Here is a 27,229-nt window from a genome sequence, read left to right on the forward strand (position 1 = left end):
TGCAGACTGGGGGCATCTATTTAGCCACAGGACGGACCCTGCCACTGGGACTCTGACCTGGCCTGAAGGACACGGTAGGTATTTTCATCTGGACCTTCCAAACCAGTGCCAGCCCTGCTGCAGGTCTATTGGGCACGTGTTCAAGACAGGGAAATAGAAACGGCCCTTGAACTGGCTTTCCTCCTCCAGGGCTCGCAGCCACTGCTGCTCTGCAAACCCAAGCTGTGGGAGGAGGTAACTGTGGTTCAGGAAAACCCCTTGTTTCTGAGCAGGCTGACCTGGCTGGCCCTGAGCACCACTGATGGCTTCCAGGCTGCAGCTCCATCCAAGACTGTCCTCTATTTTTATTTAATCTCCTGGGCTGAGCTTGGCATCCATGGAAGGGAGTGGACGAATCCATGGGCGCTCAAGCTAAGACTTCAACAGGCAGGGACCACGGAGGCCTCCCTGCCGGTGTTTGGTCCCTGGGACAACCCTACTGCTCCATGCCTGTGTTCACCAAGCAGAGCACCAGCCTCCTGAATCGGACATGGGACCATCTCTGAACTACCTGCGGTCATACCGCCTCCCCCAGCACATTACATCGCAGTCAAGGTGTTGCCCGATCAGTAAGTCAGCCACTGAACCCTGGGTGGGCAATCGCTTCTCTTCTTCCCTCTTCCTCAAGACCTCATGGGTTTTCCCTGTGTACTCTGAACTGCTGTGTTACATTGCTGGTTTTTCCCACCTTCCACCTCAGAGGTGGCCGCATTTGATAGCTAATATGGGCTCTGTTGTGATGCATGGATAAAAAGAGCTATTCATCGCGGCAGTCATCATTTTGCCTGGTGTGAGTCTAGTCCCCATGACAAGGACGCCGCCTGCACCCCAAACCTGCTGAGCTCATGGATGCTATTCAGCCCCTGATGCACTCCAGCCCCATCCGTGGAGCTCCACACAAGAGACTAATTTAGCTCATGGCATCTTGGAGCCCAATGCCGAGAGCTGGAAGGCTGGGTCTTCGCCTAGAGAACCTGGAACATGCTTATACTCTGCCATAATGAAGACACAAGAGATAATAAATAGAAACCAGGAAGCAAGTGAACAATAATGAGGACTCCCCGCTTCTCTTTCGCATTGCTAATTCATACAGAAGAAAGGGGACAGGGGCTAGCACATTGTTTAACCAGAGCACTGCATGGTTCAGACCTATCCACCAGCCTGCCTGCTCTGTCCTGCCGAGCCGCTTTGTAAGGTGAGGGAGTGCTTTACAGTTTCAGGAGCTCGCTGGGCTTGGCTACAGCTAGGGGGGCTGACACACCTCGAGGGACAATGCAGGAGGGGAGCGATGTGCAGGGCTCCACCACGCACAGTCGTTCTTGTCTGATCCTTTCCCCTCGCTCTGCAGGGGAACGGCGCAGTCCGGGGCCCATCACGCTCTCCGCCTGTGCGTGTATCCTTGTGCTTCTGTAGCTGGAAAGGACGTGAGACAGAAGGTCAGCTGGGTTGGTAAAGACAAAGCGGCAGAGGATTCGCAGCTCTGACATGACTCCCCTCCACACAGACCTCACCTGGGGGTATCTCTGGCCCTGGCCTGGGCAGGTAATGTCCAGCCTCTGACCTTCCCTATCCTTCCCCAAAGCCAGAACCCTCATGCCAGCCCCTCATCTGATATCAGATGCTTCCCAACTCACTCCTGCCCATTCAGGCTTGGATCCTCTTCCTCTACCATCACCCTGAGCCCATCAGCCCCTTCTGCAAGCTTTTCCCTATACCAATGTCTCTCCCACTGCCTCAAGCCCCAGGTCTCCAGTCCTCCCTTCAAGCCCCTTACAGAGCAGCCCCGCTCTGCTTCTCAGTGGAGTTCAGTTGTAACCCCAGCCCCCAGGCTTTTAGTGGGGTGTTAGGGCCAGATGTGGGGTCTGCTGGAGCAGGTGAAAACATTCCCAAGGGTTTCAGGCATTCTGGGTCAGGCCCCTGCACCCTGGGAGAAGATTTCAATGCTGAACCATCGGTGACTTCTAGATATGCCAGTGTACGTTCAGTGGGGCTGCGACTGACTTAACCTTTGGGCAATCAGCCTGAGTTGCTCCGAAAAAAGGCTTGGTTGTCCAAAGAAGCTGAGCACCCACCCTCTGAAGCATCACTCACTGAAAGGGGTCTCAAACCCTAGACCGGAGAAGCCATCTGAGTCAATGGGTAGCTGTAGGTGCTGAGCACCTATGAAATCCAGCCGCTTCTAGCCCACTGTGGTCATGGCTTTCACCAGCGTAGACTGTGGCATGCCAGCAGCCACTGGACATTGGGTTTCTGGCGGCCTATGGGGTCCCACAAGCAGAGACTCCACGGCGCTGGGTGTTGTGGTGGGTGCCCCGGGTCTGAAAGCTGCGCAGCTCCCCATGCCCTGTCCCCGACTCACCAGGCTGCATGTGCACCATGCGGCACAGCCCCTTCCCCGCCTGCTCCTTGTACACGGGTTTCACACACACTTTGTTGGTGGTGCCTGCGGCCAGGTCTGTCAGCAGCACGCTGTGGACCTGAGGCGAGACGCTGATGAGAGACGAGGGGCCCGTCTGCCGCCGGCACCTCACACGGTAGCCAAGGACTTTCCCGCCAGCAGAGTCCCAGGATGCCTTCAGGGTGTTAGGGCCCATGTCTTCAAAGCGCAAGTGCTTCACCTTGGAGCCCTCTAACCGTGGGAGAGGGCAAGAAGATCATGTTACTGAGGCCAGCACCTGGGGAACCACCCCTCTTAGCTCCATTTTCCTTCCTTAGTGACCCCACCACTGGTGAGGACTGCAGGGTTGACAGCTCTCATGCCTCTACCAACAAAACCAGGGCAGCCTGGGCAGCACCAGGACAAGATTTGCCCCGTACCATCCTTTCCAGGGGCTCCACCCATGTTATGCATGGGGGAACAGTCTCATCGCCAGGGCCCAGCCAGTCCTTGGCTTCCCTGCCGAACCCAAGCGAGTGGTTCTGGTCCCTTCAGGAGCTGGACTGTGGTGCTCTCCATCCCAACGTCCCACAGCTCACCTCGCTGCTCTGCAATGCCTCACTCTTCCACCACTCTGACTCTAGCCAAATATCACCTCCTACAACGAGCAAAGTTTCAGGGACATCATACATGGGACTGCCCTCAGATAAGGGACTCTAAGAGACACCAAACTACAGCGGTGGGACAGACCCCTGATGAGACCCTATTCCCACCTCTTTGCTCTGCAATCCTCTCTCCTTTAGAGGCATCAAACTAGATCCCTGGGGAGGGGGCAGAGAGCAATGCCCACTCGTCTGCTCAAGCAGATCTGGGGTCTTCCAGGCCAGCTCGGCTTGCAGTGCTACTGGTGGTGCAGAAGGGCAGATCCTACAGGAGCCTGTATTGGAGACTGTACCCAGCTGCATTCCCATCGGTCCTAGGCTGTATCCTTCCACCACAGTTTCCTGAAGTGCAATGTGCATACTCCAGAAGCTGCATGTTCACCCCAACCCCACCCCAATAGGGCAGACCAAGCTATTCTCTTGATTGAGACCTTTCCGTGGCCTACCTCCACTTTGCAGCAGGATGCTGGTTTTGCCTGCAAAGCTGTTGGTCTGGGAATCCAAAATAGGTGGAGATGGGATCTGCAGCAACTGGCCTGGACAACGGGTGGCAGGAGTTTGGAGCCACTTCATGCCACCATTTGGAACCAGGGGCCACATGTGACATGACGGAGCCCTGCTGGGCTCGACCCCATGTGGCACCAAAGCTGGGACAAAAGGGACACTGCTCACTCACCTCCCTGAGTGCACGCTTTGGCTGACAGGGCTCTCTCCTTCCCCGACTTATAGATGGCCGCCACTGTCACCAAGTAGGTTGTGTTGAGCGTGAGGTTTTCCAACACGGTGCTGTTGTGCTTCCCATCCACCTCCAGAAGTTTGGCTGAATTCCCGGGCAGCGGTCCATACAGGACCTGATAGCTGACCACGCTGTCTGGCGTGGGGGACCAGCTGACCCGGAAGCTGTGCGGCGTGGACTCCGAGATGACAATCCGAGTAGGGCTGATTTCCTCTGCCAGGGGAGGTGCAAAAGGAAGCCAATTGGACATGTTAGAGCAGCATAGTTTCCTCCCTTCGGTGCAGTGTAATATGCTGGGAGCCCAGTTGGCCTCCTGACGTGTTTGCCAGCTCCACTCCGGGCACTTATATCCCCTGTCACTGTCTGCAAAAGTGCTTATAGGGGAAAATGTGCTGGGGAAAATGTACCAGAAGAAACTCTGTATTTTTCCCTTTGAGAAGAATGGAGACTTGGCATCCCCAAAACATTCGGCAGATCCGCCTCGGTTCTGCCCAAATGCTCGTGTGGGGGAAACCATTCAAAAAAGGCAAACCGCCTCTGGTGTTTTTAATTAACGTTTTCCAGCTGTCTTATGTCACAAAGGCAGAACGCACACAAGATATGCTTGAACCGGAAAAGTTTCTTTTGACCCCAAGCAATTTTCCCCATCGGTTTTTCCATTGCGCCCAATTTCACTGATTTGATTTTTTTTGGAGGGGGAAAGCCTGGAAAAGCCAAACAAGCAATGATTTTCACAGCTCTAAGTAGCCACCCACAGCCCTCGCTACCCCCCTCAGACAGGGCCAGCTCTTGCTCTCTGCTCCCAGCTGGCCTGGGTGATGCAGGACATAAGACTGTCCTCAGCTCCTTGGAGGACAATGGGGACAACTGCCTGGATACTGAACATACACCTGTGTGATGCTTTGTCCCTCCCTGCTGCTGGTGGGACCTCTTTGAGAGGTCACTGGACCTACTGCAGCCTCAGCTGGTAGAGCTGGCCTTCCACTTCAGGCATTTGTCTGCCTGCTTTTTCCATTCTGCTGCCAACACTATAAGGTCAAGGCCAGGGTTATCTGTCCAGACGATGCCCAGAACAGCAGGACACTAAGCTATGCCGGGCTGCACCTAGGAACCCCAATATGCGCCCCCCATATAATACCTTGCAGAGTGGTGACCCTGGTGGTCTGCGGCGGGATATACTGTGTGTTGGACTCGGGGATGAGCACAACCTTGTAGGTGGTTTCTGGGGCAAGGTCGTTCAACAAGAGGCTGGTGCGGTCCCCGGACACCTGCTGCGTCAGCTTCCTCCCGGGCTCCTCTGCAGGGGTGTACTCCAGCACGTAGTAGCCGGTACCGCTGGAGAGAAGCTTGGGCCACATCAGGCGGAAGCTACTGGAGGTGATGTCCACAGCACGCAGCCGTGTGGCTCGGATAACCTCTGGGGAGAAAGAGCGACAGGAAATCACCACGGGCCAGAGGGTGAGCACAGCTATCCCTGGCTCCCTGGGCAATGATTAGCAACCGCCGAGGAGCTGGAATTCCCATTGCGCCTCTGCAGAGAGCCCAAGCATGTTACAAACGACGCTTTCACAGGGGTCATTTGCCCCACTTCAATGCAGCTGCTTCTGGGGTGCGACAAAGCAACCGCTCACAGGAGGAATGCTGCATGACAGGGTAAGTCACTCGGAGGCAATGGGCTGGTTGGCAGATGCCAGTCCTGGACTATCTTTAGCTATTGCAGTAGCCAAGATAAAGCCTCCAAAACATGAAGCTGGTGCAGACTCCTGCAGGGATGGCCGGGCATTTGTAGAGAAACGCTAGTGGATTCTTTCACCACTGACACCAGGTCCAAATAAAACCCCACTGTTGCTGCAAGCATGTCCTGAATGATGGGTCAGGGTGTGTATGGCAAATCCATGTGTCTCCACGAGAGGGCAATGGAGACCACCAGCTAGAGGCACTCTGGCTAAGGGACTATGTGGTCTCCTGCTCTCTACTACCATAACACTTGGGGTGGCAGGGATGTCTCCACTCCCAGCTGGCCCCTATTTGATAGCATGCACAGGAAGAGCAAAGAACAGCTAGGACCCAAGCACCCGCCAGCCAACACCCCCCTCCGCCCTGCTGGTGCCACCTGGCTCAGGAAAGGCTTCTTGCACCATTCATGCGACTGCACTGCGCCAAGGGCAAGCTGCGATCTGCTATGCCAGAGGGCCCTGGCCCACAGGAAACCATGCTGAGCACCCACACACTTCATCTCATGGCAGCTGCTGGTGGCAGGGCTGCCAGGTGGGGCTCGGCTGCATCCTGCAACCCAGGAGCTGCGCTTGGCAAGTCAGGGGAGAGCCAAGCCTCCCATCCCTGCCCTCACTCATGCTCCGTAACAGCGCTGCACACCTACCGCCCCAGGCCGGTACTTATACTGCCTGCTATGGCAGCTCCGGCCTTGCCCACATCGTCCACCCGGGACCGACAGCTTTCATGTTGCCCGGGGCATGTTCTCTGCGTCGTGCAGCTGGTGCTGGGCCCAGCCCAGGGCAAGCCGGAGGGGACTGCATCTCTCTGGAAGTGTACAGCAAGTCAGCGACAGAGCGGGGCAAAAAACGCAGTCCCGCTGGCAGCGGTCTCCAGGCAGAGTGCCGCAGGCGGGCGATCCCAGTTGGCCGACTGGAAGAGAAGGCATCTAATGGCACAGCCCTTGCCTGGTTGGGGAAGGGGAGGCAGCCATGGAGGGCACTCTCAGGGCTGCACGCATGCCCCGTTACCCCGTAGCATTCAGTGCTGGAGGCTGCCCAGGACCCCTGTCCCTGCACCACTAAGGGTCCCCTCTGCCCAAACCCTCCATCACCTCCTCTGAGCCCCACTGCAAAGCCCGATCCCTTGGTGCGTTGCACACCCAGACAATACCCTGCTCTCAAGCAGCTGCTTCTTCCTGCAAGGACCCACACCGAGGGAGACCTCACAGCCCTTCCATGCACTACCTCCCCCCACCACTGGCATAAGAGCCCTCTCCTCTGGCACCATCCATGCGACTGCGCTGTGCTGAGCGCAATCCTGGGTGTTTCACTGACATCTACCTCCTGAGCTCTCTCTTTCCCCCTTTGCCAGAAATAAAGCCCTGGAGAACCTCCATCCTCCCCTTAGCCCTTCCTCTATTGGGAATGATGCCACGGAGATGCCCTCCTGGCCTGGATGGTGCCACGAATTTGTGGCCGTTAACTATTCAGGGCTTGCTCAGGGTTCGCCTCGCCTGCTGGCTTCTTCTTTGCTCCCGCCAAGCGAATCCTGGCATGGCCTTTCCTTGGGGACTGGCAAGTCTCCCGTCCGGGATTCCTGAGGCTTGGAGCCCCGTGAGAGGCAGAAGGGCACGTTGTACCACAGCTGCATGTGGGGCTGGATGGGGCCCTGCTAATGGGCCGCTGACAGGCTATTCCTGGAGGCAGGCTGCTCTGCTGCCCGTCGGCTTTGAGCAATGCAGCCTCCGAGCCCAGCAGAGAAAACCAGAGAGGCCCAAAGCCCTGACCCAGGTGACACCCACACAAGCAGGACCTGGCACGCTGATCCCCAGGCATCTCACCCAGGGACCCCTCCTCTTCACAGCACTGACCTTTGCTACCCAGAAATAAAAGCCTGGAGAACTTCCATCCTCCCCTCGGCCCTTTCTCCACTGGAAACGATGCCCTCCTGGCTGTGGCGATGCCCTCCTGGGTGACCAGAGCCATGGGGCGGCTGCCACAGCAGTCCTCAGTAATTAAGTAAAATCATGGCGATGCCCTCCTGGCCTGTACGGTGCCAGAAATGTATGCCCGTTATCTGTTCAGGGCTTGCTCTGGGTTTGTCTAGCTAATACGCCTCTCAGTCCTTCACAGCCTGCTTGGTGGGCTGCACCTCTACAATTACAGGAGAGAGCCAGCCGCTGTGAGATTCCCCCGGCAGCCCGGGGAGGCTTGCAGGAGCTCCTGTGAAGGAGCATTTCCCTTCCTTAGCCTTTGCTGACTACCCCACTCTCGAGCGGTTGCAGCAGGCGATGCTGCGCCAGGACTCCTGGGTCCCAGTCTCAGCACTCGGCTGGCAAGGGACAAAGACGCACAGAAGAGCGGTGAGGTCTCTTTTGTGAATGCCTTTTAAAAGCGCTTTGTGAGCATCAGCAGGAAGCAAGCCAGCACGAGTCCTGACATCCCCTATTGATTGCACCTTCCACCGCAAGGCAAAGTGCCGTGTGGAACCACCATCCCCTCTCAGACGTGGGGAAACCAAGGCACTGAAGTGACTTGCCCAGAGCCACACGGCAAATCCCCGACAGAGCCAGGGGGACCTCAGCGCTGTACATTATCTAGAAAGCCAACTTTCCTTCTCCGCGCAGCTGGAGCCCCAGCCAGCTGCCTCCCACCAGGAAAGCAGCCTCAGTTTTTCCTTTGAGCTGTTTCTTGGCTCGTCCAGGTGGGCAGGGACATTGCACGTCGTCCATGCCCTCGCTGCCTCTTGTTAAACACGTTGCCACCCACCCGCACTCTCCACACCCTTCCTCGACACCACGTAGGCCTGGAGACCATCCCAGCCCAAGTGTCTCGGCCAGGGTCTCCACACTTGCGTGGCACGGACCTGCTGGCAACTTCCCGAGTGCCAGGAAGGCCAAAGCCAAAGTGGCAGGGCTCTCGATCAGCTGCTCTTCATCAGCAGCTCAGGAACACTTGCTGTGCCAGCAGCCCAGCCCGGTGGCATCCCCCTCTGCCTCAGTTTCCCCAGCTGGAGCCAGGAGGTAATGTGCTTTGGAAAGGGTGGGAGGAGGGCACAAGGAGCAGCATCACCATGCTGGCTGGTCACCGTCCATTCTGGCAGGCAGGTTGTGGAGCCGACTGCCTTCGGCCCTCCCGCGGTGCACTCTCGCATTTCGAGGTGACACTTATTGGAGGGTGGGGAAATGATTACTGAGGACTGCGGTGGAGACTGCCCCATGGCTCTGGTCACCCAGCGACGCTGTCGAGGAGCCCGTGGAGCCGAGGGCTGAGCTCTTCCCTGCCCCTGCGCTGCACCTGGCTGCACTCCCCCTTGCTATTGGACACAGCATCATAAAACATTTGGTTGGTAGGGACCTCAGGAGGTCACATCTAGTGCAACCCCCCACTCCAAGCAGGACCATCCCAAACTAGCTCATCCCAGCCTACCTGGGTCTCAAAAACCTCCAAGGATGCAGAGTCCACCACCTCTCTGGGTAACCTGCTCCAGTGCTTCACCACCCGCCTGGTAAGAAAGTTTTCCCTAATATCCAACTTAAACCTCCCTGGCTGCAACTTGAGCCCATTGCTCCTTGTTCTGAGAATAGCCCAGCTCCATCCCCTTTGGACCCACCCTGCAGGGAGCTGAAGGCAGCTATTAAATCCCCGCTCCGTCTTCTCTTCTCTAGACTAAATCAGCCCAGTTTCTCTTGGGGCTTGCAGGACACGTACAATCCTGCAGGGCCCAGCCCAGGAGAAGGTGCCAAAGCGTGATGTCAGCTACTCCAGAGCGCAGACCCCGGGCAGCCGCGAGCAAGGAGCTGGCGCCACACCACACGTCACCCCGAAGGAATCCTCCCATTGAGAAACACCCACCGGGCCCTGCCCCGGCAGGATCAACCCACACTTGTCTCCCAGGTGTCTTAAAGTAGCTCAGCCGTCTGCCTGACTCGAAAGGGGCATCAGTGGCCGAAGCATCAGGAGGCTGAGTCTCACCCCTTGGCACTGGGCACAGGGCAGGGCATCTCCTCTGAAGCCAGCAGGGGCAGGTCAGCCAGACCAGGGTCCTGGCTGTCCAGCACCAGGTGCTAGTGCAGGATTGCCACAGGGCACGTCTCCTCCTGTCCTCCAAAACCCAGGTTCAAGTGAGAGCCAGGCTCCGCATACGGCCAGGTCGCACTGAAAGTCACTGGGAGCAGGCTCTGGTCCCCGAGCAGTGCAACGCCGCCTGCACACAATCGCATCTCCCCCTGGCTCCACGCACACTCAGCGACACAGACCGCGCAGCCGGCAGGGCTTGAGCGCAGCGTCTCTAGGAGGCGGCCTCTCCGCTTAGCTCTCCTGCCAGGTCTCAGCACCTTGTATCTCAGTTGCTGCCGCGTCCTCCTCTCCAGTCTGCATCACCCACTTCTTACATGGGCACACAATTCACTCCCCACCCTCCCTCAAGCCCTCCCCACAGCTCCTGGGACAGCTCGACACAGTTAGGGTGCTGCCCGGTACTGTTCGGCGATTCCTTCATCCTACCCAGCCCGCCTGTGTCCGTCTTTTCTCTCCTTTCGGCAGACTGCCAGCTCCTGGGGGCTGTTTGTGCAGTGCCGGGGCCCCCGAGGTGCTACGCTCGCACAAATCGTGATGTCCGAATGACTCGAACCTTTGCTATGTTTCCTGCTCAGCACTGCAGCCTTTGGGCTGCCCAGGTTTCAGGGAAGAGTCAGCTTTAAAAAACAAAACAGATTTTCCTGGAAGGTCGGGACTAGCTGACATCAGTGCAGCCACAGCTGCTCTCAGCAGCTCAGCATCTGGGCTGTGGTCTTGTTTTGCCTCCCGATGTGCTGGACTGAGCCTGGAGAGGAGCGTGGCTGCTGTGTGCCCCGCAGCTGGGCAGAAGTGCCGTCCTGGTGTGACCCAGGGCTCTGGGGTGGGAGGCTGCACGCACCCCTGGGGTGCGTGCTCCTTGTGCCCCTGTACCAGCCTGGCTCTGAGCTCCCTGCACAGAGCAGGAGCAGAGCTGTACAGGGGTGAGCACGTCCTGCCCCACAGGGCAGAGTCTAACTCCCAGAGGACTCACGATCTGCACTGGCGCAAGCACATCGGGCCAAGCCATTTGCAACCCTGAGCTCACCCAGCCGCTCTCCAAGCAATGCACCCATTAGCATGTTACAAGTGGGAAAACTGAGGCCGAGAGCCGCTGTCCTTCAGCCCCTGAAGGAGTCGATGGGAGCAGAGATCAGGAGGTTGGGGCTCCCCTGTGTTTCAAACCGAGACCCTTCCCCCTCCCCGGCTCTCCCTGCTCTCAGTGGTGCCTTTCATGTTGGCTTGGCACACAACGCCTGGCCCGGCTCCCAGAGACAGCCCTATTAACTCAGCTTTATTATTTGCCGGCTTAGATCTCTGCTCCAACCTCTAAGAGCAAAGGAAATGTGCCTGCACCGCGTGGCGATTAGATACAGGAGAAAGCGTCTGGGTGCGGGGGCGCGGCAAGCTGTTCCTTTTATCGGCTTGCACCTGAGGCCGGGGCTGCAGGGAGAGACGGGGGACCATCGGCAGGGCGTTTTGCAGCCCGCAGGGATGAAAGCCAGTCCTTGCCTGGGCAGGAGCCGGGATGAGGAGAGCTGCCAGCTTCCCAACAAGGCTCATTTGTGCATCTACCGGCAGGCTTTAAAATCAGTATCTCGTGGCAAAAGACGCCAACAGGATTGCGATGGTAACCATGCCAGCCCTGCTGCCTGCGGTGCTTGGGACGTACTGCCTGCCCAGGGCCCTGCTTGGGCTCCTCTGTCCCGTGCCCCCCGGGCAGGCAGGGCACAGCCTCAGGGGAAGGCAGGCAAAGCCGGTGCTACTATTTGATCAAAGCGTCGGCTCTTTTTCCAAAGGCCCCAGCTCCTGGAGTCAGTTTTCATTAAAAGCCTTCGAACCAACACATTTCTGGATCTCACAGATGCAAAGAAAAGCATGAACCAAATGTATGCTCAGAGCTGAAGGCACAGAAAGAAACGAGAGAACGCGGCACTTAAGAGGACTGGAAAAACCCAATAAATCTCTCACAATCGTCGAGACAGGCTCAGGATGGGAGACGTGCCTGGCAGGCTGACTTCTGACACCGGGAGGTGGCCGTGCTGTTCTGAGATGCTGCGGGACCTGAAAGGGCCCATTTAGCAGAGACCGCCCGGGCGTGCGTGTAGCACCTGGCACTTTCTGGGGCACGTTCCTCCGGGGGGAGGGGAGGTGGCGGTCCCTACTCTCTCTGCCATCGGGCTTGGCTTTCCAAAGGAGAAAGGCTTTTTTATGTGACAAGGCTGCGGCATCACAGGATCCCCTGCAAGGGCTTAGCTGGCTACTCCCAGCCCAGCTCCAACCACCCTATGCCCCACAGGAGCCAAGTGCTGAATTAAAACCTCATTTACAACTAAGACGGAGACAGGGAAGGTGAATGGAAAGTCTACGCAGTGCTATAGTAACTGGCTCAGCTTTCCAAACAAATCTGGAGGTGTTGGGAGGCAACGCCCACGTGGACGGCAATAAAAAGCTGCCGGGAGACGTGCAGTGCGGCTAACGATATGCAAATATGCACAAGACGTTCTGCGCGGCTTTGGAAATTCTCTCTCCTGCCCCTTACTTGTGGCTTTTAGCCGCCTGGGTCTCTTTCCTCGATGATTTACAAGCGGGGGCTGGTGAAAAGCCAAATCACCTTTGGTCTCAACTGCAGAGCAATGTTCCTAGCCCCGGCTGCAACAAAGCAGGCTGTAAACCCCGACTTGTGTGGGCAGGGAGCATCTTACCAGACTCGTGCTAGCCGAATCGGGCTCCAAATCATTCTGCTTGGCTAATGCACGGAGCACGTTACAACGCTGCACTGGAGAAACAAATCCGAATTTCTCTTGCTAGGCTCCAGGTCCTGCTAGCAACCACCGTGCTGGGGAATCATTCCCGGGAGGACACCAGCGGCCTAAAGGGCAGCACTGCGATCCCTCCATGGACACCAGCAGAGGTGCACGGTTGCATAGCTCAGGTCAGATCTGCTCCGGACAGCACGTGAAGTGGCCAGCAGTGCCCAGCACTAGCTAGCTACCTTGGTTTCAAGGCATACGCACAGCCTATTCATGCCCCTGGAGCCTCCCTAAGACAGTTGTGAGCCATTCAGCAGGTGCTGAAGTGTTTGCACATTGCCCATTTAAAATCAAATAATTCAGATAATCCCCAGGCACATCTGAATCCTGCAGCGATGCTTCGTGCTTCCCAGCTTCCGGGTTCTTGTACAGGCATTACCTGGGCCGGTATGATCCCTCCTTTACAGATAAGGAAATCTAGGCCATGCCCGTGGTTTGCCGGTATAGCTGTACCGGTACAGTGTACATGTAGTGGGCATGCAGTGCTTTGCGCTGGGCTAGCAAAAGCACCCTCAACACCCCAAAACAAGCTGCACTGAAGTCGCGAATCTAAAGCCCAGTCGCCGATGTAGCTGCATTTCTATTTGAGGCACGCAGCTGGCATGCTGTGCTGTATTTGTAACACACTTTTGCTGTCACTCCTGGGTGATCAGAGAGGACACCTCTTCACACACCAGATGAACCCAATGGCGCCAGTGTAGACATGGCCAGGGCGGCGAAGCGAAGTGACTTGGCCAGTGTCCCGGGGGGAGTCTGTGGCAGGGGCAGGACACAGCCTGGATACCCTTAGCTCCCAGTACACATGTAATGCAGTAGGCCACATCTGGTTTACATCTCCTACCATGTGGACACAGTTGATAATGAAAGCGTAAAAAGCAGATGGTTACATTGGTGTCTAGGGAACCTTTGGAGCTGGAAGTAGATACCCCCACATCTCTACTTTCCAAGGGATTTGGAGACCTCATATCCACAGCCTCTCTGAAAGCCCCAGCCTTTTATTTTCACAATTCATCTTCTCCTGCAAAGTCCCTGGCTAACAATTAACCCAGGGGGGTGGAAGCAGAGGCCTTGCCTTTAATGCATTTTTCATGCTTGGTTGGAGCTGTTGGGACCCTGGCAACCTGTAGCTGGGATGACTCACTGCAAAGCCTTGCAGGTTCCTAAGGCACCAGACGACTTGTTTGAGCTTCCCTGAGCAAATCTGTACAGCGCAAGCACAGGCTGCCATCAGTCTGCAGTAGGGAATGCGTCCCGGCTTGCTTCCCGTGTTACAGCTGCCAGTCCGCGGCGATACCATCTCCTAGGGGAAGGCAACTACGTGTCCCCCTTCCTCCTTGAGGTCTACGCTATGTCTAGGTAAACAGGATCATTAACACAGCTGTCCAAACAGCCTGGACAGCTGCTGTCGGTGGTCAACAGGATGTCTCCCCCCACTGATTCATGCTACTGTCCTGACCTCTGCAAATTCAGAGAGCGGAGGAGGAGGAGGACGCAAACCTGCTCCACACAGAGATGCTGAGCATCAGCCTCACACTGCCAGTCCCTGGGAGCTGAGGTCTAGCATATGTGCTATCCCACACGGTGCTGAGGCCTGCAGCCAGTTCACAACAGCTGCTAGGGGCCTAATCGCGCAGATCTTGGGAAAGCAGGGCTGGAAGAGACTCCGAGCGGCCAGATGGGTTCCCGAAAGGATTTTCTAAAGCATCCAGATCTCACTGATGTGGTGTTTACACGAGTAACAATATCCAACTAGGAGCCAGGCTGCATCTTCAAAAGCCTGGACGGCTTTGAAAACCTAGACCTTCGTTGCCATGATGGTGCAGTGGTCTGCCTCTTGCCTTTGGCGGCTGGGCCACAAGTTCAAGGCAGCTCAGGCAGTAAGGACCTGGTTTTAAAATACAGCGGTTCCTGCTTCCATTAGTGCTGTTGACAACCTGCCCATGGGTGCAACCTAAGTCATCCCTCAGTCAATCAGTGGATCAATCTGCCCCAGTGCCCTATACCCTATCACGACACCCACATCATTACCCTATCTCCTTGGCCCCGAGCACCAACTAACGTCATTGCCAGACCTTGGAGCCAAGCGTTCCTTGAGGAACGGAGAAGCGGGACAACCTGCTGAGTGGGGTTAACTCTTCTGGGGTCTCTGGCACCAGAAGAGTCGCCTCATCATAAGAAAAGTGCAGGGAGGGAACAAGGGGAGCTTCCCCAGAGTCCCAGCCCTGGCGGTGTGGGCCAGAGGTCTACAGAGATGCTGAGCGGCACCTGCACCTTTGCTTCCCCTACCCTATGAACCGTCTGATGATCACCCATCACTGAATAGCCATGTCCTTCCCCCAGCCTGCTGGTGTATGGTACCTGTGATGGCATCCCTTAGCTCCTTGGTGATGATGGGCAGGTCGTCCACATCCACGAAGTGCAGGTGCTTCTCAGGTGGTTGGCTCGCAGCCGCCGAGAGCTCCAGGAAGTTCCCCCGCCCCGTGCTGACGATGAAGACCGTGACCCCCATGTCTTTCAGGAGCTGCATGGGGGGGGAGATGTCATCGGTGGAGAAGCCGTCTGTCACCCACACCAGCACCTTGGGCACGTCGGGCCTGGAGCCGGCTTCATCCGTGAAGAACTTCTCCTTGGCGAAGGAGAGCGCTTTGCCCGTGTTGGTGTCCCCCATGAGCTGCTGGGTGCCTCGGATGGCTTGCTGCACCGCCTCGCTGGACGGGTACCGGTCGAAGGGGAACTCTATGGTGGGCACTGTGCTGATGTGGATGATGCTGGTCTGGACGTCGTGGGGGCCAAAGGTGAAGGGTCGCAGGAGGTCCCTGATGAACTCCTTGACCTTGGAGAACTCGTAGTAGGAGACGCTGCCAGAGCTGTCCAGCAGGAAGAGGATGTCCCCCTCCAAGTCCGGGATGAAGGGCTGGGGACCTGGCAAGGGGAGAGAGAAGGGGATGTTACTCAGATGGCACGACCCAATTCAAACCAACACAACTCCTGCCCTGGGATTCCCCGGGCAAGCCCGGCGCTAAACCCTGAGGCCTCTATGCAGGCATGCGATCGGGAGCTGGCCTGAGGAAGGATTTGGGGATTTATCCCTCGCCTCCAAGTTTTATGTTCTGTCCCCACCTCTAGGGCAGGCGACTTCGTCTCCCGGGGCCACCCTTTCCCCTCCCGTGTCGCACGCGGCGTCTAGCCTGTACCGAGCCCTGTGCTGCTGCAGCCACGCTGCTCCCGCTCCCCACGCCACCTCACTGAAAGCTGAGTCAGGTCCGTCCACAAGAGTAGAGACCACGGCGTGCTCAGACCCTTCAACCATCACCTCTCTGTGGCAGGGACCAAGGCCGTGTGCAGCACCTAGCACAGCAGGGTCCCCTCCATGTCTGGGGCTCTCAGTCATCACGAGGCGTGCTCGTGCCTTTTAACAGCATCACAGCTGCTGTGCTGGGATGGTTCAAGGCTCAGGAAGGCATTGGGAGGCTTGGTCTCCCTTGATGCCTGGGCCACGCCAGAGACCAGCCCCGTGCTACCTTCCAGGCTCCAAGGGGCAGCGCCGGGACCATCCATACATGCACAGCACCTAGCGCGCACTATAGCATACCACAGTGCACACCTCCTGCAGCAAAGCTAACACAGGAGGCTGACAGGCCGCGGGGCTCACTAAACAGCCCAGGAGGAGTCTCAGCCCTGCCGAGAGCCTCTTGCCCTCCTGCTCTTGGCAAAGCCCTGTGCATCACGGCTGCCAGCTCCAGCCTTGCAGGGGCCAGGCCTTTTACGGGCATGCTGTGCACGGCCTCCAGACCCATCAGCGAGATTCAGGACGCGTTTCAGCACTCGCTGCTGATGAGCCCAGCAGAAGCAAAGAGGAGCCCCGGCTGTGGTTTTGCTCCCAAGGATTCGCTGCCGAGTTCATTTTACCATCACGTTTTACAGAGCTGGAGGGTGGGGGGGAAATGGGACACAGCAGGGGAGCAGGAGTCCGGATAAGCATCACTATTTCACTAGCACCGAGAGGCTCCAGGGTGCTCGAAGCTGCATGAATGCATGACAAGAGACTGCCCCGATCACAGCCCTTTATAGATGATGAAGTCCCCAAAGTCCCCATGCAAGGCATTTACTATTATTATCATCCTCCCTTTCTATGGGCAGAGAAACAGAAGCATGGAGACAGAGTCACACAGGCAATTAGTGGGAAGCAAACCCAGGAGTCCTAGCCCCTGGCTGTCTGCTCACATCACTAGACACCAGTCCCTGAGAGCGATGGCATCTATTCCCTTAGATGCACATCTCGCTGCACAGCGCTCAAGCCATTTTCTGGCGCTTTCCCATCCACAGCCAGGGGCTGGAAATGTTCTCGACGCGCCGGCTCTGCAAAGTTTCCAGCCAGCCCGAGACCATCCGTTGTTCAGACCCCGGGAGGCACAGAAACATCCATGCTGGTCACCCTGGCTGTCTGGGCCTAAGATAGAGCAGGCCACAGAGTCAGGAGCAAGCAACGGGCTCGGGCATTGCTGGGAGCAGGGAGCAAAGAGCTGAAAGCGTCTTTCATTTCCTGATGCTGCTCGTGGCCAGAAAAACAAGCTGGGCTTGGAAAAAATAATCAAAGATAAAGGAACTGGGGAGAGAAGCGAGGATAAGTTACAGCTTCCAGGTTCCCAGAAGGGATGGCTGGTTTCCAGAGTGGACACTGGCCTTGGTCCAAAGGCCTTGGCCAGAGTCCAGCCATGGTGGGCATAGGACACCGCTGGTTGTAGACTGGGCAAAGCTCAGCTCAGCTAAACCAGGAGCTGTGTCACCCCTGGGAGGAGCTCCCCAGTTTTTTGTGTGCTGTCCTTGGAGGGGAAAATGTGGGGAGACGTTGGCTGCGGGGGACGGTGCTTCACGATTCAGCCGGCGGGTGATATTTCATTCTGGACCTGTACTGGACCCACTGATAGTAGGAGACGTCTCAGTGCACATCTCCAGGAGAGGCCTGGCCAGGGTCCAGATCATTTGGGATGGTAAATGAGCTCATGGTGCTTCCTATAAAAGATGGGGCATCTTCTCTGCAAGCTGGAGGAGTCTCTTTAACAAGCCATGAGCCTTGAATAGTGACCCCTCTGTCACCCGCACAAAATCCACAACCAGTCAAGTTGCAATATCACCCTGTTCTGCTGACCTAAATTCCCTGGGCAATTTTTGCCACACCACTCGTATCCGATTTTCCTAAAAACTGCTTCTTACCCCACCCCAAAGGGGACAACGTACTAGTTTTCATTTGGAAAGGCCTAAGAAATCTTTCGAGTTGAGGAGTGACTGCTGTCCTGTATGACTGAGTGAAAGAACCTGAGGAAAGCGGAGGAGGAACAGAAATAGATGGCACAATCTGCTGTGATAGCAGCATTTTTTTGGCTGGCTGATTTATTCCTAGCTGGGGGCTTGGGCCAGAATTGAAGAAAGCCTTTATAACCTTACGAACAAGTGCTGTGTATATCCTCAGGGAACTCCCAATTCCAAGCAGTGGGAGATGTACTGAAAATGCTTTGGCTCGGAGGTATGAAGATGAGCCATGTTACAGCGTAGGAGCCTTTCCGCTCTGAACACCTGGCACATCACTGGATGTGGGCTGGAAGAGTAGGGAGGCACAGCAGACTTGATTTATCCCCCAGCAAAGCTGCACTGCAATTGGCAGGGGTTCAGACAGCATTAGGCAGGCTCAAAAAGCTACAAGATTGGCTCAGAGACCATGAGATTTGCAAAAATGATAGCACGTTAGCTCATTTTTCACCAGCCTTCTGGTTTTTGCAGCTTTAGGGTCACAGTTTTTCAGCTTTTATCACTGCAAGGTCCAAAAGGGGACTGTTCCCCACCCTCATCCACCTGTGAAAGTTGACAGTCTCCCTTGATCACAAGTTTCCAGGAGCTGGAGCTTTAAGGCGAAATAAAAAGAGACGTGTCGCAAAACGCATGGGAGCTGGCAATGCAGAATCAGGCACTGTCGGAGGCAACTGGCAGCCTGTTGTCATAAGAGACTAAGGACTGGAATAGCACGCAGTACTACAGGCCAGATGGGAGGGTGGAAGAAACTGCAGTGGAAATACGAGGACTGAGATCGATCCCTAGAGCAGGAGGGTCCAAGGATACAACAGCAAGGAGCTCTGCAGGTCTGAAAGTCCTTGGCAGAGAGTTGTGTGTGGCCCTAGCCCAAGCAGGGGGGCCAGGAATGAAGTGTAAAGCAGGCCTGGCATGGAAGAGCAGGGAGGGCTGCACAGTACGAGGTGGGGGCAGTGGCCTGCCGCCGTGGGAAATCAGGACACAGGGAAGGAAGAACTTCAGCCAGAACTGTCCTGAGGTTCATTAAGCAGCATGAAAGGAGGAAGCACCCGCAGGTTTTATTCCCCTCCAGGAAAGTCCTGCTGCTTCCTCCCACTTGTCCCAGCCTCACCACCCTCCCTGGCTGCTGCCTGGTGTCTCTCTGATGCTAGGTGCTGGTGCCGGAGCTACAGCCCGGTCCTGTTTAGGCACCCTATACCTCTGCTCAGGCAAAGGAGAATGCTGGGCCTGGGTCCTCTGCCCAGGTTGAGTGGAAGAGACTCAGAGATCCTGTCTGATCTTCACTTCAGCTAGAGTGTACATGTAGGGAGTGCACATGTAGGTGTGCATGACAAATGAAGTGTGTACGTGTAGGGGTGCACATGTAGTGTACATGGCAGATGTAGTGTGTACGTGTAGGGGCGCACATGTAGTGTGCATGACAGATGTAGTGTGCACGTGTAGGGGTGCACATGTAGTGTGCATGACAGATGTAGTGTGTACATGTAGAGGGTGCACATGTAGGTGTGCATGACAAATGGAGTGTGTACGTGTAGGGGTGCACATGTAGTGTGCATGACAGATGTAGTGTGTACATGCAGAGGGTGCACATGTAGGTGTGCGTGACAGCTGTCGGGGGTGCCTCTGTGATGGCAGGGGGCAGCTCAGTGTTTCAGCCTATGGTTGTGGCACTGGGAGCGTGTCAAGGTGCACACAGGTGTCAGGGTGCAGTGAGAGCAGGAGGTACTGGGAATATTAAGCTGTCTGCATGTGTACGTGGATCAGGAGTGGTAGGATGTGCATGAGGTCGTGGGGAGGGGGTCATGGTGCTTGTGTTTCAGCACATGCACATGTGTTAGGAGGGGGTCTATCCAGGTGTGTCTGGGTCCACATGTGTGTTTGCAGCGGGGGTGTTTCCATCTGTGCACTGGAGGTGCAGGGTAGGCGAGTATACACTGACAGCATCAGTGCGTGTGCTCATGGGCAGTAGCTGTGTGTGCAAGTGTATCAAGGTGTGCAAGCGGCAGGCAGGCGGTGTGGCATGTATCACCTAGCTCAAGCATTTACCTGCACTGTGTCCGGGGAGTCAAGAAGCGACAGGGCACGTGATTTTCAGGAGGGGAGAGTGGGAGCAGGTGCGTGGACCTGGTTACTCTGCAATCTAGAAACCAGCCACTGGAAATAAAACACAGCTCTTCCCCTGTTAACTTCACCTTTGCCTCAGTCACCCTGTCCTCACAGCGATCCTCCTCACCTGCTTGTGCTCCCTCCCTCGGGAGCTGCACCCCGGGCCCTGGCTGGAGTTTAAGATACAGGAGCAGACGAATTACTCTGTCTTGGATTAGCAGATAACCAAAAGATGACGCAGGCACACCAGACCTGCGATGAGCCATCAGAAAGAAGCCAAACAAAGCCTCCCCAGTTCACTATGACCCCATCCAAAAATGGAGAAAGTCAAAGGCAAATACTGGTGACTAAACAACAGGCGGGAATAAGCGACTCAGAGCGTGTGTTCATCATGCCCAGCTCTAGGTGACCAAGGCCAACACCGTTTTTGGCCCACACTGCGCACAACACCCCAGCATTGCAGCCTGGGAGCTGGCAGAAAAGAACTATACGGCAAACCCCATTTTTTCTTGCCGATAGAAACAATTTCACCTAAATGGGAAAAATTTTGCAGAACCGTGGCAAATATTGAAGACATTTTTTGGCAGGAAAAATTCTGTAATAAACTGAAAGGTCAAAGCAGTTCACTACAGCAGGAAACAGAGGAAACTGCACAATGCCTGTTTTCTGACATGAATCCCGTGTTGGATTTCTGTCCTGAGATACAGTCTGACATTTTTTAACATGTTTTTTATCCCAATTTGAAACAAAGTGGAATTCGGAGAATCGCCGAACTTCTCAGGAAACATGAATTGTGTTTCACATCCAACTCCACTTAGCAATGCAGACCAGAGATGCCAAGTCCGTGGGGGCCCAGGAGCCCTGACCCCCCCTCGGGAAGAGGGCTATCACCTCGTATGCATAACGCTTTCCATGTGTCCATCATTTTAGGTCCCCCCCTTCAGCAAAAATAAAAGTCAGCGCCTATGCCCAGACAGGCTCACAGAGCAATAAAATTAATTTCTTGGGCATTATAACTTGCTTTTTCCTTGATGAGCCGGAGGAGGAATGGAGCAGGTTAGTAATACCCAGCTGTAATGCAGTGGTTCTCAGTCCCAGACAGAGGTGAGAGGAGAGGAGGGAATAATTTATGTCTCCTAAATCCAAGCTCATGGAGTACTCCTGGTATCAGGAGTACCACTGTGAAAAGAGTTGGGCTGACAAATACCAAGGACGCGAGACGGTGACAACAAGGATGGGGGCAGCATGAGCTGCAGTCCTGCCCTGGAGAGCCTCACCTCGGGGAGCCTGGTCCCCAAGACGTAGCATTCAGCATCCACCTTCACCAGGTTGTAACTTAACCAGAAGGGGACTCCGGCAGGAGGGACAGCAGAGGAGAGGCCGAGCACCACGTTGCACCTTCCCGCCCTGCCTGACACCCCATCTTCATTCTGTTTGCTCAGAGCTGCCTGCATCCTCCTGCAGCTGTGTCCAGATGTGTGGAGCAAGTCACACAGCTGTAGCTACTACCGCTCGTCGCTTCCCCCTCCCGGGACTGTGCTGCTGCGTGCCAGCCTCAGAGGGCAGCATGGGCCGCTCGGCTGGCAGCCCCATAGCCGTCTCCCTGCACGAAGTCATCTGTTTCCCTTCCTCTCCTCCATGCCCCCACCCCAGCCCCGGGGGTGTTGCATGCTGCAACCAGCGGCTGCGAGAGCCACTGGGCCTGGCAGGGAGGGAGGATGGCCAACACGCTTTGGTACACAAGCACACCGCACAAGGAGCCCATGGGGAGAGCAAGGAACGTGCGAGGAGGCAGCAAGCTCCAGTGAAAGCCCTGCCCTGCTAGGGACATTTTGTTGCTCCCTGGGCCAGCCCAGAATGATCAGAGGAAAGAGCCGAGGTGCTCGCCGCAGCTAATGCATGGCAGGGACAGGGCCAGAGCTGGGAGATGTGCAAGGTGAGATACCCACACCTACGTCGGGATGCTGGGCGAGCTGGGCACAATGCCATCACCCACCCAGGCTGGGGAGCCCCCTCGTGCCTTGCTGGAAATGAGCTCGTTGATTGACTGGTCCTTTAGGACCTACCTTGGCCAGGAAGGATGTTATATTCAGTGGCCTACAGACACTTGGGAGCAAACTTTGGTCCAGGCATAGTACTTACTTTACTCCCCTCCAGGGCAGAGAGTCAGGGGGTCACCCCTTTATTAAGACAAATGCTGTGCCTAGGTCACCTCTCCCTGATGCTGAGTTCCCCCCATGCTACCAGAAAACCTCGCTCCCCTGGTCTTCTGCTTATGGAGCAGAGCTATGCTATTCTTCTAGGAGCATGAGGGCTTTCCACTTTGTTTCTGCATGTCCCCATCTATGTTACGGTTTCTCTGCCTCTGGAGATGAAGCTCTGGCAGATTCTTCTGCTGCGTATCGGCTGCTTTTCCAAGCGATTTGCGTTATGCCGCCATGTTAAAACTCAACCATCCGGGAAGATGGAAGGGGGCAATTTCTTGCTTCCAGGAGGATCTCCGAGGCAAGAAACCTTCCTCGGCATCATCAAACCTTCCCAGCTCAACCCCAGCCCTGCACACGCTCTGCTGCCCAGCTAGAGGGGCTGGCCTGCTTTCCAAATCTCTCTTCGGCCTCTTCCGTGCGACATTGTTAAACGCGCTTTGCCGAACTAGTGCACAAGATCCGGGCCCTGGGTTCAGATCAGCCCACACCAGCTGCTGTTCCTCAGAAAGCGGCCAGGGGACCCCCAAATGCAGAGTAACTCTAAGACTAGCAAGCCCAAGCTGTACCCGGACCCTGAGCTCTGGGAGCAAACAGCAAAGAGCTGTGTGCCCTACAGCCACGCTCTCCCTCGAGCGAGGCATGTTGTGATCCACACGACTTACAGAGGGCATCAGGTAAGTCACTGGAAGGGAGAGCAGAAAGCTGCCGGGATCTAGCTGGGAGAAAGCAGCTGGCCAAAGCTTTTCTCCTGCTTATATCTGTTGCCACAATACACGCCATACTGCTTGACTGATAGGGGACTTGGAACCGGTCAAGGGGACCGAGTAGCTCCAAGGGAGATCTGCCTCCAGGCTTTGTGATGATGCCTTAGCCCCCAGTCCAGCCTGCCCTACAAGAAAAGAGCCGCACTAGGCACTACAGCTGAAGAAAGCTGGTGTTGGGCTCCCTGCAGCCACCTGGGGCCGTAGCGGGAGCTGAAGAGGGAAGGGCTCCCATGGGACAAAGGCACTAAAAGGCCCCCCAGAAATGGACCTTGCCCATCAGCTGAGCCTGGGGCTACTGAATACCATCCTCCGGATGAGAGAGAGGAGAGTCTGTTCTACGGGACAGCAAGGCAGGAACCACCTCCCTCGGGGGATGAAATCTTCAGGGGAGGAAGCACAGGGCTCACACAGCAAAGACCCCTAATCTGCTGTGCAGGCCGCATCCAGGGGCAGTCGCTGTACATGCAGTACAGGCCACAGGCGGAGAAAGCACCAGACCTCTTCGTGAGCGATGAGGGGTTGCTGCACCACCGGATTGCACAATCCTATTGGGTTTTCCTTGAAAACCTCCTCCGTGCTGGCAATCCCTCCAGGAGTTCAGACCACAACATACACTTTTTGCTCTCGTGGCTCTGGAGGAGACCTTGCAGACACGACTTGAGTGTGCCTTGCTCTCTCTGTATGAATGTGGAGCCTTGCCGAGGCACAGAAGAGCAATGGCCTTCGGTTCCAGTTGCTGCACAGGGTTGGGGCGGGGGGTCATCTCCATCCCTGTCTAGTGCCCATCATGGAGCCTTCTTCTGGGGGCCCCATTCCACCCATCTGGCCCCATGCTTCCTCCCCACCCCCCGATTTCCTCCCCAGCTACCTGGGTTAGCAGGCAATGTCCTCTTTTAAGAAGCTACCTGATGGGAATGAAGAAGCCCCGCTTCACTGCGTGGATGGCACGACCTCAGGGGCTCTCACCACGGTGCAGAAAGGCAGGTAGGCACAGAGCAGCTCCGAACTTGCCATCCTGCCAAAGCGCCTGCTGTCGCCCCTGCACAGCCTGGCATTGGCTGCTCACACTCCCAGCCTCATCCAGGTTTTTAGACCCATCTTGGGACACACAGCCACGTACAACCGAGCCCTGGCACGGCTTTAGGCCTCAAGATGTCATTTGTGCCAGCACAAAGTCGGGGGAAATCACTGCAGAAGCCTGGGCACTGCTATAAACAGCTACCCAGGGCAGAGACAAAGGATGGATCAGGTCCCAAATATTCCCCCCGACAGCCCTACAGAGCACTAAGACTCCAGATTTACACTGGGGCTCAGGATCTAGCAGGCCGCCTGCCAACTGCAGTGCTCCACGAACAATGGCAATTGAATGAATGCACCGAGGCAATCAGTCCCCAGGGCTCAGAAATGCCACAGGCCACCCAATAACTTCCCGGTATTGTTAACTTTAATTATAACCCACGTTTGCAGGCTGCAGGGAAAGCCGCTCCTCCAAGCACACTCTGCCTCTCGCACAGCAGCTCTCGCTGAGCACCCAAGATGAGATCTCTGCTGGGCCTGGCAGCCCCTCCAGCAAGCAGCCTGGCTCCTTTCTTAAGGTCCCCCAAGGGAAAACTTCAGAGGCATGAAGCTGGGAAGCACAGAGCAAAAGGCAAAGCCTGGGGCCTGTCCCCTACCCACAGTCGCCTCAGGGGGGTGCAAGGCAAAGAAATGAAAAGGCGACTCATAAAACTTGGCATCTGTGTGCAAAGAACATTCCTCTCTTAGCACTGCAGCTCGCTCCTTGCTGGATGTTTCAGGGCACTGGGTGTTGCTTGGACCTGCTCAGGGGATCACCATGGATATATCCAGTGTGGTAGAAATGACCGACAGCAATAAAAACTGCCACCTGTGTGGGCATCAGGAAGTCCTGGCCTGATGCCAGGTGCTGCCTGCTTGGGCATCTGTATTAAGCTCTGCAAATTACCCCCCGCTGAAAGAAAGCATCTGGGACCCTGATCTTGAGTTGGGCTCTGGTGGGTCAGAAGCCTCCTGAAGTCAACAGCAAAGCACTGTTCAACTTCAGCCGAGACGGGGCATCTGCCCCTCCAGGACCGCAGCATCTGGGGGCTGCTTACCCAGGTGGGCTAGAAGTTGGGACAGGGACAGCCCTCCTTCTATCAGCCCGGCAAAATCCACCTGTCCCTGCTACTGCCATCAACAGCCAAAGCACTGAACTTTTCCTCCCCTTTTCCCCAGCCAAGAAGAAAACCAATGCTGTTGTCGCAACATTTCTCATTACCTGTTCCTGCCGTGCGGGACACTCCTGATAGCTGCGGAGAGACGCAGTTGTAATACCCCCCTGCCACCTCTTCTTTCCCACTTCGCTTTCTTAAAAGTGGCAGCACATAAGTCCCTGTTCCCCCATCCCGCCTGGGTCTTTCACACCACCCCAGAAGGAAAACTTTATAGGAGGAGGAGGATGCGGTTGTTCCCCACCCTGTAAACCTCAGCAGGGAGCACTCCACAGCAGGTTTGTGGTATCAGAAACCACTTTTCGCTTTCTTTTTTCACGTCCTGAAGCTTTTCTTCAAGAAGCAGCCAGGAATCTCTTTCCTTAGCAGCATACCCAGCTCGACCAGCCCCCAGAGCAGTATCATTTTATTTGCTTAAACAAAAATCAACCAAGTTTTCTCTGTGCTGTGGTAGTTGCAGGAAGTTAATAATCACCCCTCCACACCCTTGCTCACACCTGCCCTGCTTAGCACCGCCACTGCATTAATCCTCCTTTGAAAAGCCAGAGGAACTGGGCTCAAGCATATCAAGCAGTAAAATACAGTCCAGCCTGAAGGCTGTTTCGGAGCTCGTCAAGCACTCACCTTTCTCAGGTATACTCTGTCCCCGAGCGACCTGCAGCCACAGAGCAAAAGAAAGTGCAGTCCTGGCAAACATAGCAAAACTCTGGCTGGGGAGGGGGCAAACTACCTTAAATCCAAAAGCTGGGAGCTGTGAAGGCAGATGAAAGGCTTGAGATCAGTCATAGTACGTAGACAGATCCACCAGCTTCCAGATCCTTGTGTCTACGCATGCAGCTCCTGCCTTGAGCTCAGACCCCCCCTATATATTTTTTACTGCGCTATTTCAGACTCTGGCTGCTGGAAGCAATTTCCCTCTTTGTCCCCCCCCCTTTCCAAGTCATAAATTCGTCCTGACAGCAGGGGCTGGAGGAGCAGCGCAAGCAACACCCCTTCTGCTGCTGCGCTCCCAAGTTAAACTTGCCTCTGGAGCGCGGATTGGACTGCAGGCAGTCCGCCTACAGCTGGAGCGATTTAAAGAAGAGATCCCTATAGTGCCAGCTTTGGCCCTGGGAGACCCTGGCACGGTACAGCTGGAAAGGAAGAGAAATGCTGAGGCTGAGTTACTCTTTCCTCTGTGCTGGACCAGAGGAAACAGAGGAAAAAACTTGTATAGAGCAGAGGAAAGGAAAAGCACAAGCCTCTAGAGCATGCCCGTGCCCTGTGATGTTGGCTAATCCTTTTGGAGGAGGCTGGGCAGATATTCCACCAGGTCCTAGTGCTACGTGGCTCTGCCAGCTGTGCCCCTCATCTGCCTGGGAGCATCAGGGCCAAACACCCCATGTACACACACACCCCTGCCTGCCATTGTACCCCCAAACAGCAGCCAGCTCAATAACCCCAGCAGGACCTCGCCTGCCTCCCAGCTGGGCCAAGCCAGGGCACAAAGTCATATCGCTCTTTTGTGCCTGGCCACCATGAAGCCTGGCTGGAGCAAGATATTTGTGTATGTGCTGTTCTTCAAGCACGTGAACAGTCCCACTGTTGGCAAATGGACCTCATGTGCTTAGACTGAAGCAAAGGCTCAAATGCTTTGCCGGCCGGAGCAGATGGAGCAGGGGGCATGGGTCAACAACTACCCCATGTCCTCATTGACTACCGCATCCTCCCTCTGTCCTCCTTGTCTGCAGCACATATCCAAAGTGTTGGTGGAGGACATCGGGCCGGGACTCAGGAGATCTAAGCTCAACACCCAGCTCCGACATAGACTCCCTGCATGACCTTAGTCAAGACACTTCATCTTGCTGTGCCTCCGTTTCCCCACACTGAAACGGCAACCACAACCCTGCTCTTTCCCCAGCCCTTGCCCATCCTGTCTGTATAGACTGCAAAGTCCTTGGAGAAGGGACTTCAGTGTCTATAGCACTCAGCATGATGGAGCCCAGCTGTCAGCTGGAATATAAATAAGCACAAATTGAAACAGGCTGTGCCTTGCACAGATTCAAATAGGTCATGCCTTGCACGTGGTCAGTTGTGTTACAAAGGAGAGGCCATTTTAAAATGGAAGGTGAATGCAAAGTACAGGCTGCAATGAGAAGGGTAATAAAATTCCTGTAGACAAGAGTGTGAAAAGCATCCAGTATCTGCTTCTTCAGTCTGGAGCCAAGGAGTCATTAATG

At 55.7% G+C, this 27,229-nt stretch overlaps 1 protein-coding gene across 2 annotated transcripts; it reads right to left on the bottom strand.

Annotated features, from left to right (window-relative positions):
• Positions 1-723: 723 nt before the first annotated feature.
• Positions 724-26,258, bottom strand: VWA1 (von Willebrand factor A domain containing 1). 2 transcript variants are annotated; one of them, XM_019541567.1, is made up of 7 exons: positions 26,035-26,258; positions 25,635-25,761; positions 14,757-15,320; positions 4,953-5,231; positions 3,755-4,027; positions 2,399-2,668; positions 724-1,452 (listed from the first exon to the last, which is right to left on the bottom strand). In XM_019541567.1, the coding sequence occupies exons 2-7, from the start codon at positions 25,705-25,707 to the stop codon at positions 1,412-1,414; spliced, it is 1,500 nt and encodes a 499-aa protein (XP_019397112.1). In that variant the 5' UTR covers positions 25,708-25,761; positions 26,035-26,258; the 3' UTR covers positions 724-1,411. The 2 variants fall into 2 exon arrangements, with proteins under 2 accessions (XP_019397112.1, XP_019397111.1); XM_019541566.1 differs by lacking the exon at positions 26,035-26,258 and having other exon boundaries at positions 25,635-25,984.
• Positions 26,259-27,229: the final 971 nt, after the last annotated feature.

This window comes from Crocodylus porosus, unplaced genomic scaffold, assembly GCF_001723895.1.
Source record: "Crocodylus porosus isolate Cpor-Errol unplaced genomic scaffold, CroPor_comp1, whole genome shotgun sequence".
Classification (NCBI taxonomy): domain Eukaryota; kingdom Metazoa; phylum Chordata; order Crocodylia; family Crocodylidae; genus Crocodylus; species Crocodylus porosus.